This window comes from Zerene cesonia, chromosome 2 (genome assembly GCF_012273895.1).
Source record: "Zerene cesonia ecotype Mississippi chromosome 2, Zerene_cesonia_1.1, whole genome shotgun sequence".
Lineage (NCBI taxonomy): Eukaryota > Metazoa > Arthropoda > Insecta > Lepidoptera > Pieridae > Zerene > Zerene cesonia.
In genome coordinates this window covers 2,760,207-2,775,601 of record NC_052103.1, presented here as the reverse complement: position 1 = coordinate 2,775,601, position 15,395 = coordinate 2,760,207, and the positions used below count along the sequence as shown (strand labels likewise).

The window sequence follows — 15,395 nt, the reverse complement described above, 5'->3', positions numbered from 1 at the left end:
CCACGCCCGCACCACCCCGGCTTGCGGTCCGAAATAGCCCTCGGCGGCGACATTGTCCCTTGGACCATCTACTAAAACAGACCCATCTCGTCTATGTATACATAGACGGCGCTCGATTGTATTATCCTATTCTATTACGCGAGCAATTTGCGTATCCATTGCGGAGTACTTTTTCGAAATAACGAACATAATGATACAAATTATAGGACTAAGTAACTAATGGAAACGCATATTTTTTAAATTATGTTTGTATTTTTTTTCATCACAAATTATGTACTATTGTTGCTCGCCGTTGTTTGTAGTTGTTCGCTAAATGATTATATAACATTCTTCTGACCATCTAACCAACTTATAGATAAAATAAAGATCTTAAGTATAAGTTGAATCAATGCCGATATTTTTATTAAGAGATTTGGAGCTGAAGGCGATTGTTCCAGACTTTGTATGAATACACTAAACTCTATGTTCAGATTTTGAATGATATAAAAGTTAATTTTCAAATTCATTCAAAACATTTAGGAATCAATTTCAATTTTTATGGACTAATAAAGTGTAGACAACATTTTGTTATTACACAAGAAAAAAGTGCCTGTATACAAGAAATTAATACGCTGTAAAGTGTTCGAAACGTCGGGTTAATAATATAATGAATAAATCGCTTTTAAAATCCGTTAAAAAGTTTTTAATTTCTAAATTAATAAATTGACCAAAAAACATCTTAATTAATATTTCTATGCTCAGTTTAAGTATAACCTTCAATGCATTTCCACAATTTTGTTAAAAGCTAATATAACGATGCGCTGACGAATATCTAATCTAATATCTAAAATGAAGAAATTGTTAACAAAAAACCTAATCCTTCAATTCCAGGACACCCTATCCTTAATTTGTTAACAAAAACTAACTTATAAAACGGAAGTTGTCGAAAGCATCGCCAGTGTAAAACGAACTGCGTATTATGAGCATATCTAACCAAACGTATTGGAACTGAAAAGTAAATTCGTTCTCTTTAATATGGATGGCAACAAAAAAGATTGGCAGCGGGTTTGTTAAAGAGAGCATTATTCATCCAACAAAACGTTATTAAATCTCATTTTGTCGGGATCAAGATGTTTTGAATTGTATTGTGTATTGTACGAACGGTGCTTTAGCGCCTTTTTGCTCTATAGGACCAGTTTTGACGTGTTTTAATTATTTGGGATATAGATAGAGAAGTATTGTAGTATTATTGTTAGTAGTAGTATTATAGTAATTGCAGGATTATAGTTAGTTTTGTAATTTGGTATGAAGGTAGCACTGAACTTGAGAAAGGATATAGGAAAATTTTTATCGCGAAAAAAATGGTAGAAGGAGTTGAAATAGGGAGATGAAAGCGATATAACCGAATTCCACGCGGGCGAAGGCGCGGGCGGAAACCAAGTCATAAACATATGAATAACAAACGATATATGTAGATACATCGTAGCTTTATATTAATTGAACTAAATTTCAATCTGTGAGGGATTCTAAAGCCAGTAACACAGTTTTTACTAACACAGGCTTTACCTGTTTCTACCAATATAATTGTACGAATTTAAGTTTTAAGATTTTATTCATAAAAAAATGTGCTTACTCTATGTGTGTGAACAAAGATTTGTGGTGAAATTTAGTGTTTTAATTCAAGGACGTTTATTTTTGTGTTTCTTTTTTTAATGTTTCTATTTACTGAAAGAGAGAGAAGTGTGGAAACGGCGCACACTTAAGTATATTTAAAAATATATATTGGTGTGGTTAAAAGCTAGAGTACCTATCTACTACTTAATTTATTGTGCTAATATATTTCGCTAAACTATGAAATGCAGCTATTTAAAAAAAATATTGTACTCTAAGATCGTTAATATGAATACGTAGTTAGTAGATGATGACGTTTAGTAGTCGTCTCTCACTATAATACATACTATCTTCAGCCTATAGTACATACTCAGTATAATTTATAGAATGAAACGAAAGGTGAACATGATTTTGTGATACATATAAGTAGTTTCATAAAAAAATACGTGCTTTTAAGGTATCACACATAAATTCAGATGAAAATATTTTAAAATGGTTTACTCTCAACAAATGTATAGGCTAATCAAATTTCTTCTACTAACTACACTAGCGACTAGCGACTAGTTTTGATATTGCTTAGTATTCTGAAAAAGTTATTACTCATGTCAATTCCTACTAATATTATAAATGCGAAAGAAACACTGTCTGTCTGTTACGCTTTCACACCTAAACCACTGAACCAATTTTTTGTTATTTGGTATAAAGGTAGAACTGAACTTGAGAAAGGATAGGATAATTTTTATCGCGAAAAAAATGGTAGAAGGAGTTGAAATAGGTAGATGAAAGCGATATAACCGAATTCCACGCGGGCGAAGCCGCGAGCGGAAAGCTTGTCATATATAAATAAACATATGAATAACAAACGATATAGATACATCGTAGTAATGCGTTATCGATTAACCGTATCACTTTGCGGCATCCGCTTATTTGTCACACACAATCGAACAATGAAATAGAACCGATCATTGTCGGATAGCTTCCGAACGATTAGCCCCCGACATTCATAGAAAATGGGATGAAAATGTCAAAATACAATCTCTGGTCGCAATCTAAACCGATATACGTATAGAGAAAGTAAAATAAACTTTGTACAATCGACTTAAGGGTGGAAATTGTGTGTAGCAAAATGCAGTGCTAGGAATATCTGCAATGGACACAATGGCATTTGTTCGTAACACTAGAACTTGTCAACGCATGCTTTTATGGCGAGCTTGTGACTGCAAAGTTAGCGAACAATGATAGTAAGGCTTTAAATCGTTTTGTTACATTAGAATTGCGCAAAACAGGAATTTGTGAATTTAGTGAATAGAGCCGTTAAGGGTTACAAATGTGTAGAGTCGTTCATTGGATGTGCAAAAACTGTATCGTAAATATAATTTAAACCAGGCAAAAGAACACTATATATAAACACTTGAAGTATTCATTTTTATATCCTATATTAAGCAAAAGGTGAAAACCACTTTCAACACTAAAAGGTCTCCCGTAAAGGTCATGTGACAGTGACTGTTTCATTTTACAATAAGTCTCAAAAAATTGAAATTGACATTAGCCAACAGTCTAAGTATATTTCTTCCATCGCTAAGGTTTTTTAACATAACTTCTGTCATGTTCAAAGAAAAATAATAACGCAACACATTAGAAATTGAGAACTTCCACCAATTTTGGTAAAATTGGTTAAAATAAACTGAATTTCAGAATTTTAAGGAGCACTTTATTTACTAGCCTATCCTTACATCCTATCTAAACCATCATATAACTAATAACAAAAGGACATAATAATTAAAACATAGAAAATTTCTCAGAAAAATAGTAAATACTGTACGATAAGAATACAAAGTCTACTCCACAGTTTTCCAAACTTCCAAAATATAAAAGGCCGTGTCCGCAAATAATTGGCCCACGACATCCACTTGCTCTAGGGGATCTTGGGATTATTCTATTTCAACAACTTAGTTGTATTGTCATCCATCGGGTTCATTCTTCAGTTATAGTATTAGCAATCCTTCTCTACACAAGGCAATTGACAGGCAGTTAAAGAAACTTGTCAATTCATTTTTTGCAGGCTCACATTTTTGTTGTATTTTCTATGATGTTTTATGCTTTATTTATATTTATCCATTGACTACCTTTTTGCCCGCGACTGTAGAGGGCTTCGGATTTGATGTTAATTTTTTTTCTATATGTTGTTCGCCAAAATCTAATATCCCGTGTTAAGTCGGATCCAATCATTTCAAAAGATTACTATTGACAAGCAGAAATACAGACAGACAAATTAATTGAAAAAAAAACGCCTATAAATCCTATAGCATGATTTTAGGTACCTATACTTACAATATTTAATAAATGAATTTTTGTAAGATGGAATAATTATAAACATAACAAAATTTTGTTTTGACGTGACCTCTTAATTGTTGTAAACGGATTCCACGATTGTTACGTTTAAGGGAATAAAAGAACAGGGAGATATTATTTGTTACATTAAATCTATACTCGTGAACACAAAGACTGAAGAAAGAAAAATACAATTTTATCTTCATTTTACGTGTGCTTATTTAAGACCAAATTATTTAAATCGTGTAGGTACGGCGAAATACGAAAAATACGAAATTTTACACCGACACGCGTCATTTTATATACATTAATATTATTAATTCAGGTTGCATTCGAACAGCAACCAAATCACGCGTACTCACAACTTTACTTACTTTCCATTAATGATCTGAATGGATGATACAACCCCGTGCCCTATAAGTAAATATTTATAAAGAATAAACAAGAAGCATTAAAGATTAACAGAGCGATTTTATAGTTTAACATAATTTTCTAATAGAGAACCAAATACGAAATATCAATATCATTGTTCAAGTCAAAATTTTCCGTGGATAAGTTAATCATGTAACCTACCTATATACAGGAAGAATAAATAAAATTTCAGAAATAGTTCAGACGCCTCAAAAATCATACTTTTGTTTTGTACGAAAGAAAGTGCTTTGCTGAATCAAACGTACAACACTACAATAAAGAACTAATTACTTATAAATAATATGAAGTACCCACTCAAATATACGCTTCGCTCAAAAAGTGAAAACGCTCCTTCAGGAAGTTGCTTTAGAAGACATTTATATGACAGAACAAATAAGTGCACAGGAAATTGAGTTGTAAAACCCTACACGTCACTCACACTCGAAAGGGCAGACCCTCATGAGTGCTTGAATTGGAGACCCTCGTGGGAGTGCTCCTGCTAATGTATGTACAGATAGTTTATGTATGCAATGGATATGGGGCTTACGTGGCATTCTGTATGCAACCAAATGTAATATCGTTAATTGTTAACCATATGATATGTTCCAGAAACCTTACAATGATTCCCTTATATTATAAATCCGAAATTGTTTTCATGTTAGAAACGAGCGGTTTGATAATATGATTTTTGAGTTTGGAGATATTCAGGAGGTTAGAGATTTTAGATGGTGAAACAGCTGATTCAACTTTTGCTGGTTCCAGAACATGAGATGGAAGTTTCGTTAGTCTATTTCTAATATAACATATGACTTTGTGTAATAATACAACGAAATAAGTATAGCAGAAATAGTTTGAGGAACATTTTTCAAGAATATTATTTACTATTATTATTTATTTGTTTAAACGCTTCTTCTCTAAAATTTATGATGATTATGATGATGTATATAAATACAGGTATTTAACTACATATTAAATTAATAACAGAGCTAGCAAGCAAGTGCAGCTGGCACTATATCTACAAATGAGATTTTCAACATTTACGATTTTGTTACAAATTATAAACGTTGAAAACCCAATTATTTTACACAAAAAACTTAGGCGTAACAGTTATCACCAAGTTAGCATTTTACTTGGTTGGTTTTAATTTATTGCAGAATTCTTGTTGTTCGTTCTAGTTGTTGATTCCGTTTGAATTGTCACAGGAAAGTACATAGATGGCATTTAATTACAAAAGTTTACATACTGATTTGACATGGGTCCCAACGCCCCAGACTTACGTCAACACAGACGATAAATAGCCCACTATAAACATTTCACATACGACAAAGACATATGAAGTTGACACTAAGCGCCCGTGTGACATCCCCTTTGTGTTCCTTTTGTAATATCTTAATTCACACCCCTAGCGATTTAACTTTGACAAACGAATTTCAACGCTCTTCCAACTCTGTAAAATACACAATTCTTTGTAGACACCACGATTAAAACTGCTTTTACGCAATAATTTCCTAAGCACCTCCGAACAATTTTGTGTTTTAAGTGTATTCATTAGGGTTGAGTTTCGGTAGCCGCAATGTTTTATTTATTAGGGGCGTGCGTAGTTAAAAGCGGTATCAAGCAGGCTTGTCGGTACGCTTTGTAATTAATACATAGGATAACGCCATTGATATGCCAAATTGTCAGGAGAGAATAAAGCAATTTTTCTCTGAGGGCAATGCCGACAATTGAAATGGTAATACGCCAGGGGCTGTAAATGTTTGTGATATTGAGCTATCCTTTGTTGTTCTCGAGTAATGAAAATTCTTGCAATAAATGACGAGCTCATTAAGTTTTAAGATAAATTGATCATCTAGTTAAATAACACGTGCGAGAGATATATAGAAATGATAAAGCTTCTATTCTATATCCTTAAAAATCTGTTCAAATTCCCGAAAAACAGCCAAAGAACAACGTTGCATCCTTGTTTTGCGACGCGACGGAATTATGGTTAGAAATCCATCCTTATATGAAACTACTTGATCCATCCATATTGTTCAATCTTCGCGCATCAACAGTTTGCAATACAACACAATACAAGACAATGTATTATAGTACAACAAAAATAATGAAGCCGATAAAGCCATCATCAAGTTAGGTCGTGGCCAAAGAAAATTAATTTTAAATCATATTCTTAAATAGAGAGTTAATGATGATGATCATGGCATATCACTGGCGAAACCTCAATGAATACACGTGTCCATAGGCCTGATTAAATGATGACAATCAGTGTAAATATATTTCGAATCTACTGTTATTTTCCTTTCCTATCTTTATTATGTTCCGAATCTTTGCTTTACTCTCCCTCTTTGGTAATAATATAACACCAAACTACTACATATTACCTACACATTTATCTGTAACAGACGCAATGGGAGAACTTGGGTATCCCAATATTTTATCAATCAACAATAGACTTTAATTGGTATGAGAATCATAAGAGAATTTTTTAACAAAACAATCTTATTCAAGATATACGACAAAAAAGTACACTTGCGAAAGGGCAAAGGACACTGTTTCTTACAAAGTATACGTATCAAATCTGTTCCAATGATACCACAAAGCTGAAGAGTTTGTCTGCACGAACCAATCTCAGGAACTTAGTTGAATATGTACGTGTATCCCTATGTGCTATATGCTACACTAGCGGTCCGCCCCGGCTTCGCCCGTAGTACACATATAGCCTAAAGTCTTCTTCAATATATGGGCTATCTAACACTCAAATAATTTTTCAAATCGGAACAACAGTTCCTGAGATTAGAGCGTTCAAACAAACAAACAAACAAACTCTTCAGCTTTATAATATTAGTATTGATATATACCACCGGTGAAGCCAAGGCGAAACGCTAGTGACCATATAAATAAATTATTTAAATTGCTTTTCTTATTATGAGTAAAGGAGTCGACGATGTATATGCTATATTATGCTATAATTTTTCGTCTATAAAATAAAAACCATGTATGTATACCAAATCAAGGAAATCAAGACAAAAATTAGGAATTAGAAGGAATAATGGAGAATAAAATAGGAATACAAACACTCAAAATTATTTCGTGTATAAAGTTCATAGTCCTCAGTCCTTTTTGAAGAGGGATGTTAAAGTTCGTACGCATATGTACAGAGGGCGTTGTGCTTATCTTCCGCAAAGAATATAGGGCGTAAATAGTTTGAAACACATTGCGTAGATGGCGTTTTCATAAAAATGTAATTGGAGTCATTTTGTAGAATAAAAAAATTGAAAATATTGCAAACGAGTAATATTTTTTTGTTATTATGAAATAAATTATAAATACGTATTGTGGCTTTTAAGTTTTAAGACCAATTCTATCCTATCCTATCCCATCCTACTAATATTATAAATGCGAAAGTTTGTAAGGATGTATGTGTGTTTGTTACTCTTTCACGCAAAAACTACTGAACCGATTGCAATGAAATTTGGTATGTAGACAGCTCGACAACTGGAATAATATATAGGCAAATTTTTATCCCGATATTCGAACGGGATACGGACTTACGCGGGTGAAACCGCGGGGCGCAGCTAATAAATATAAGTGCAATTCGTACTTGATAATATTGAACAGTTCCATTTTATATCTTATTAATTAACTAATATAATACATATTGTACGATTTTTCATTACACAACTACATAATATTTATCCATAAGGACAATTTTCTCAGTAACAAAGAAACCGATATTTTATCATGTTTTCATTTGCGATTTGTAAATGTAATAACTTCATAAATCACGAACAATCAATGCGCATCAGGCGAACATTTCATTCCGAAATTTACGACCAAAAATGAGACAATTTTTTAAAAAAACAAAGAATTATTCAAAGCAAATTCTAAACGAGTCACGAACGTACAAACCGCCCATCACATTAATAGATTGACGTGCTCAAAACTGTTAAATTTCCATTCCAAATGTGATCAAGAAAAAACCGTTTGCTTTTAAAAGAAATATGGTTTTATACCCATTAGGGTTGTAAAACGAATCGCGGGGAATACAAACACTGCTTAATGAGCTGTAATAAATAAAATAAAATACAGATAACGTAAACACAAATTTATAGCAAGAGTGAAAACAGCACATGAGTAAAATTGTTGCTTGGACGTATTTTAACAGGAAGTTTAATGCTTACCTAGAAACTGACCTTTACTTAAGGTCGTATATTTGTTAACTGTATATTAGTCTTACGATCATCAGTTTATCTATTTTACCACGGCTGTTGGGATGGGAGAATGGTATGGGACTTCATCATTTAATAAATATTTTTTTTTTTTTATGTCATAGTCGGCAATGGAGCTGGAGGGTCGCCTGATGGTAAGCGCTACCACCGCCCATGAACATTTGGAGAGGCGTAAGTTCAATTGCAGACCTTTCGCCTCTACAAATGGATTGCCGACTTTAATTGGGAAGGGATTAGGAAAGGATTGATGAGAGGAATAAAGGAAAGGACTGGGAAGGATAAGGAAAGGATAAGTTTTATAATACATATATTTTATATAAAAATATATGTATTATAAAACGTCAGGAATAATTAGCTAAACTTTTCACTTGTAAAATTTTTATATATATCCATTTCGTTCTTACCTAAATAAAACCTCTTTTATTATTGATGCTGATGGTGGAAGTTTAATAGTTTTTACCATCATTAGGTACGTTGTAGTCCAGGTATGCGTTTTTTTATTTTATTTTAGCGTAACTTTGAATAGAAACGGATATAAAGCCATCATGTATTAGATATAGGAAAGCTATGCTAGTAACATTTATAAAAAACAAAACGAAACAAGCACCACGTACTTTGTTTCGTTGAATACGCTTTTACAGTTTTTGGATGCAGTTCTAGTTAAATTTTCTCTTTGTATTTGTGCAAAAAAGGATCAGTGTATCAGATATCAACAATACTTATTTTACTAGATTTCCACGCGCGGCTTTGCTTGCGTAGTAAAAGATAGACGTTTTAGAGATGTGTGTACATTAGTTAGAAATGATGCATGTGCATGCTTAATATAAAGATCATTAATTAAAAATTAGATTTATTATAATAATAATGCATAACGCTTTGCTAATGTATCAGTGTGCTGACATTAAATTATAAACAATCAATGAATACCGGGGCTAAAATAGCTTTGTCGCCAACCAGCCGCTACCACGAAACTGCTCACCTAGCGTCTCGATAGAACACCCCAAAAGCGCGGAAGCAGTCGCAAAGCACGATCACTATGGCATAAATTTGTATGCAAATGAGTGGAAGAGCTTGCGGCAATAATCGGCCGGGGGCGTCATAAATAACGTTTACGATTCGACGACATCGGCGGCAACCCTTGCTGGGTAAATTAACGCGACGCGGGTGGTACCTCCGCTGTGATAAAATAAGGCACCGCCGCATAAAGCATTGTTTATACCCGCGGATATAAAATCTGAATATCGGATTAACGATCGTGACTAACCGCCGATACACAGATACTGCGATCGTTAGGAATTAGAACGCAGCATTGCGGGATGGCGGGATGCTCGGTTGTCAGCTTTATGTACGGTACATGTTCTTATTTTAAAAACACGGTACAACACGACTGAGACACGTTTCAGTGCTTGTTATATTCGCAGTTTCGTTCTGGTGTTTAAATCGATCTTATACTTTGCAGTATTGTATTTAATGCATATGTTAACTCAGGCAAGATCAGGTCTGTGATAAAATATTTAAACGATGTGACAAGACTGCCGAAAGTCGCACAAAATCAGGATTGTAATTCAATTTAGAAAAGGGTTGTCAGCTACGCGGAAAGGAAAAATGCGGGAAGTGAAGGGAGACTCAGGGGAGAGTTCGAGCCACAGGGGCGATATGTCAAGCCTGTACGGTGTTTCGGGTTTGGATAATTGATGCGTTTTAAATTACAAGGCGACGTAAAAGAAAATGTATTCGGGACAAATGTGTGGAACGTAAAGTTCTAAAGCAAATTGTTTCCTTCAATGAGAGCAAATTTCAATTTAATTTTAATATATTTGATTACACCACAGGCAAGAACAGCTCTAGGTTTTTTAATACATTTTGCTTGCTTATTGAATTTGTCTTCGCTCTGGATTTTAAATTAAAACGATTGGGATAACTCACAAAAAATCTTTGCGGGCAGAGTCGAGGCGAGAAGCTAGTTTGATTTGAATGAAGAAAATAAATAGCGAATAAATGAAACAAACAAATACATAAGTAGTATTGAAACCCTACAGTGTTTTTAAGAAGATTTGTTTTCTAGAAATAAGGTATTTAATCTCTGCAAGTAATTGTTACTTCATATAAAGTGTTTTTATATATTTCAATTGTATTATTGGAATAAGTTAGAAGCCATATATAAATGTGTTTTTTTTCCTACCGAATCCGAGCGCCTTCTAATTATTTGGAACGAAGTGAAAAATAGGATTATATTATATATGGTATTGGACCAGGTTGTTTCGTCATTATTGCAATGGAAACTGAAGTTTTTAAAACACCTTTCTAGCGCCTTTTTCTTAACGTCTCCTTGGTACAGTGATTAAAGAGTGAGCGTAGGATGGAGGGACCATGGGTTCGACTACCGGTGTGGAACCTTAAAAAATGTTTCGGTTTGGCAGGATACAGAAGGCTGATCAGGTGATCGTCGATTTCCTTTATGGACAGGTCATCAAGTATCAGTGAATCAGATTTATATCATCTGCCCCCTACCCCACTAGGGGGACACGGGACTTCACTTAAAGCATATTTTTTAATACATCATCACAAATAACTCAAATACTTCCAGCAGGTATTTCTAGGTACTAGGTGTATGCATTAGTCAACTTTCGTCTCATTCCACCGCAAAACGTGCCATGCTGGAAAATATTCCGTGATTCGTTTTAGTCAAAACATAATTCCGAAATACCGTGATTGAGGCGTCATCTTTTTTGACGTGAACAAAATTGGGCGACAAAGTTCCCGAACAAAAAAGTTCCGTGCAAGACACATGCCAGACGCAAATGGTTTCGTAGCCTCGGGTTCTCACCAATCTTATAAAGTTTTTTTTATTCTGTTTTATTTATTTGTATGATTACAAACACCATTAGTGATATTCGTCGCTATAAAGCAGGACTTAGGCCAACGTCTTGAAAAGCAATCGATCACCAGTAATCTCCACCTTTGAGAACTCATTGCCACGTGAATCTGTTCGACCCTTTTGTTGCAGAGATCTACGTTTGGATCTATCGTAATTATAACTCCAAAAACTTTTGCCTTAATAACTATAAGTCTAGTTTGTGGAGAAGAAACAAGAGAGAATATTCACAACTACAGTTCAATTTGTAATCATCATCTGTTATGTTCGATTATGAGTTTCTTTGTTTTCTAGTACTTAACTTTGCTAATTAGCGTTTCTAATCTTCTGTATAAGAAGAACATTTTTTAATGTGTTTGTGTGTATCCAAAAATTCTCGTATATATATATAAATAACTCGTTCTAACTCCACTTCCTCTCTGTTATTCGAAACAAATAATATGCCGTACTTGTACTCCTTCACTGACATTGATCAATTTATGACTTTCCGATAGCAATGAGTTGCGGTGATGTAAAAGAGTTTATCGAGTTACGAGAAGTTTCGTCGTGTCGAAATATAACCGTTCATATTCAAGGCTTCGAGTGCCCAAGTTTCGGTGTAAAACTGTATCAACTTTCCGAACAGTTCCATTGCAAAATAGGGAAGGTGAAATTTGTTAAAAACATTGATTTTGTTCAATTTTAATAAAACACGGATGGGAACCAGATATCCTTCTTTTATTTGAATTCCTTTGTGGAATATGGGCACTTTTAAAATAAGTTTAATCATCGTTTTCTAAACATTTCCTACATGAAGTAATAAAAAATAATAATGTAATAAATAGATGACAAATTACGTTAATATTGAATATTTTATAAATAATCCTAATACATAATACTTATAACATGACAACCTGAACCATAGGTTTATCTATATAAACCTTATTGATTCGCCATCGGTATAACCTGCACACACACAGATAATGGGTCTTCTATATTTTATAATTATAATAATTCTTTCCTACAAAAACGGTCACCGACATTTCTAGAAAGTTATAAAAACATATTCCTGGGGAAGGTACCATTTTCTGAAAATGGGACCAAATGATAAAAACTTCTTATAAAAAAGTAAAAAACCCATCGAATTATCGAGTAATAAAATCAATAACAAAAAAATTACAGTCGAACTGAGTCCCTCATTGTTTTTGGGAATAGCGGCAGAATGAAAAATGAACGAATATTGCATGCGTGCTAGCGAAATATTAGTACGCAAACATAACTTATTCCAGATACAACTTAGCTACTACAATCACATGTATGTACTAAGAAAATGATTTGGCAAATTGAGTTACAATAAAAAACATGTCAAATATCAGCTACGTCCTTATCCTTTGCATATATCGCATGCAACAACTGCATTTGCTATGAGCGCAATTTTCATGTAGGCCCATCGCGATTGTTGCGCGACAGTTGCAAATGATTTATTCGACTTGTTGGCCCAAGGATGGGACGAGTCACGCTAGCACTTGTGATCAATTGACGCTTTACATAATGTAATCTACGTGTTTACTTTATAGGATTTTAAGGATAAAGGTAAGCAATCATATTTTTATATTTGTGTAGTGTCTGTAGCCTATAAATTAAATAATAGTGCATGCTTGTAATGTTTTACTTCAAACTGTTTTTGAGATAGACGGCGGTGAGTGCTGAGTTTTTGTTAATACGGTATCATTCAAGTTTAAGCTGTATCTCGATAAAACATTTAAAGGTTGTTAATTAATGAAAATAAGTATATATAATTATAAGTAATGCACTTCCAAAATTTATTTAGCCATCCAACAAGACTTTTATAACTTTTTAGCTTTGTGCCCACGGTTTATTATAATTTTATTTTTATTTAACTAAGCAACGATAAGTCATAACTAATTCATGTTCAATCATTTAATGTTAGTTACATTGTACTTAAATCTATATAGTACTTAAGAACTACACAAATTTCTAACCATTCACCACAACCTTACTCAGGTTTACCTGATAAAAAATATAGCCTGTATTATATTACTTACAAAAGAAAACCTTCCTACTAATATTATAAATGTGAAAGTTTCAAGTTCGTAAAAGTTTAAGGATGTGTGTGTGTGATTGCTCTTTCACACAAAAACTACTGAACCAATTGCAATGAAATTTGGTATGTAGATAGCTGGACAACTGGAATAACATATAGGTAACTTTTTATTCCAATATTCCTACAGGATACGGACTTATGCGGGTGAAACTGCAGGGCGCAGCTAGTAGTTTTATAAAAGTAAAATAATGTTTCAATCAGTAAAGTAGAAGAAGAATTACAGACACAACCTTTGTTCCTTTCGCAATCTTAAAACAAGAAAACAAACTGATAATATAATATTACTAGTTAAAAAGTTTTTCTTTTAACCTTTTATACTTTTATTTAACTAGCAGACTCATTAAGTTGTTGCTATGTTTTATTTCACGTTACTTACATAAAACACTTGCCTCTTTTATGTTTTTGTGCAGCCAATGACGCACACAGTAGCGCCAATGTTTTCCCAGATCCAGTTGGGCTTTCCAACAAGCAATTTTGACCTTTGTTGATAGCTTTTATGACCTAAGCAAAACAAATAACTATTAATACTTACTATTTATTTGTTACTGAATTATAATAAAATCAGTAAAAAGTGGCTGAAATTCTCAATCTATAAGTGAAACTTTAACATCCAAAAGAAAAATTCATACATCTCAAATTAGACTCAAGTTAAAAAGCATTATCAAATCATTAAATCAATGCTTAAAAAAAAAAACGAAATTTGTAACCTATATAAATATTTGACTTATATTAATGGTCACTTTCGTTTCCGTTTCCACACATTGAAGTCCAATTAAAAAACTCGATGAGCCAAGGACTGATAAGTATTTTGATTAAGTTATTGTTACAAATAATAGTTGTATAAAATTATATATTGAGTATAACCTGACATTAGTTATCCACATTATATTTAAACACAGCATAACTTATACCAGGGATAAATCTGGAATAATAACACCAACCCTAAATCTGCTTCAACTTAGGTCTACAACAATCAGAACATATACTTTCTACTGTTATAAAATTTTACACAGAAGACCAGCTAAAAGTACTTAAATATTTTAGGATTAATTTAACATATTCCTTATGTTTTTGTAATGAATTTTATTTATTTATCCAGATTCTAATTGCTTTAATTCTTATAGAAAGTATTTTATTAGAGCGCATGAGAAAGTAAAATCTTGTATTTTTGTAATATTTATTACTTACCATTGAGAAATTTCAATGCTATAAAACTAAAAATTAAAAATTAAATTTATACTTACCATTGACATTAAAGCTATTTGACTCCCATATGGATTTACTGGCAGGTTCACTTTCACACCCCCAATCATTTTATCAACTCCAGGATCATTTGGTGTAGTTAATAACGATTTATACTTTTGGTTTAAAGTCACATTTTTCAATATTGGTTTTTCAGTAGAAAAAAATTTCTCCATGTTAATTTTTTTAGGCGAGATATTAGGGTCATGAGACATTTTAATACAAAAACCGTTTATCACATCCAAAAGGAATACACCACGACTTGATTTTTAAAAATGTTTGCCGCTTTTTCTTGTGCTTTAACTCGTAAAACTTTTATAGCTAACATGAATTTTATATTTATATACAAATTTTGCACTCGTGTATTCATTCACATTAATATTGTTACAAGTTTGAAATTTACCAAGTTATTTATTTCTTGTTTTTTTACAATATTTTTAAGCGATAACGAGTACTTTTATTGCATACATTGACATTGACAGCTTGACAGCGACAACAAACGTCCAAAAACTTCTTAACTATTATAAAAAAGTAAATAAAAAACTGTTGTATATCGATTTTGTTTATTTTTATTACATAGTTCAAGATTATAATTTTTTTTGTTGCATTGCAA

The 15,395-nt window shown here is 32.8% G+C and overlaps 1 protein-coding gene across 2 annotated transcripts in view; it reads right to left on the bottom strand.

The window, feature by feature from the left end:
• Window positions 1-15,123, bottom strand: part of LOC119833005 (Fanconi anemia group J protein homolog) — a 52,254-nt gene extending 37,131 nt beyond the window's left edge. The window contains exons 1-2 of one of the 2 annotated variants that reach the window (XM_038356878.1): window positions 14,785-15,123; window positions 13,930-14,041 (exon numbers count right to left, since the gene is read on the bottom strand). In XM_038356878.1, coding sequence (XP_038212806.1) covers window positions 13,930-14,041; window positions 14,785-14,997 — 325 coding nt within the window. In that variant the 5' untranslated portion in view covers window positions 14,998-15,123. The remainder of the gene's footprint in view (window positions 1-13,929; window positions 14,042-14,784) is intronic. The other variant, XM_038356886.1, reaches the window with a different exon arrangement.
• Between the last annotated feature and the right edge of the window lie 272 nt (window positions 15,124-15,395).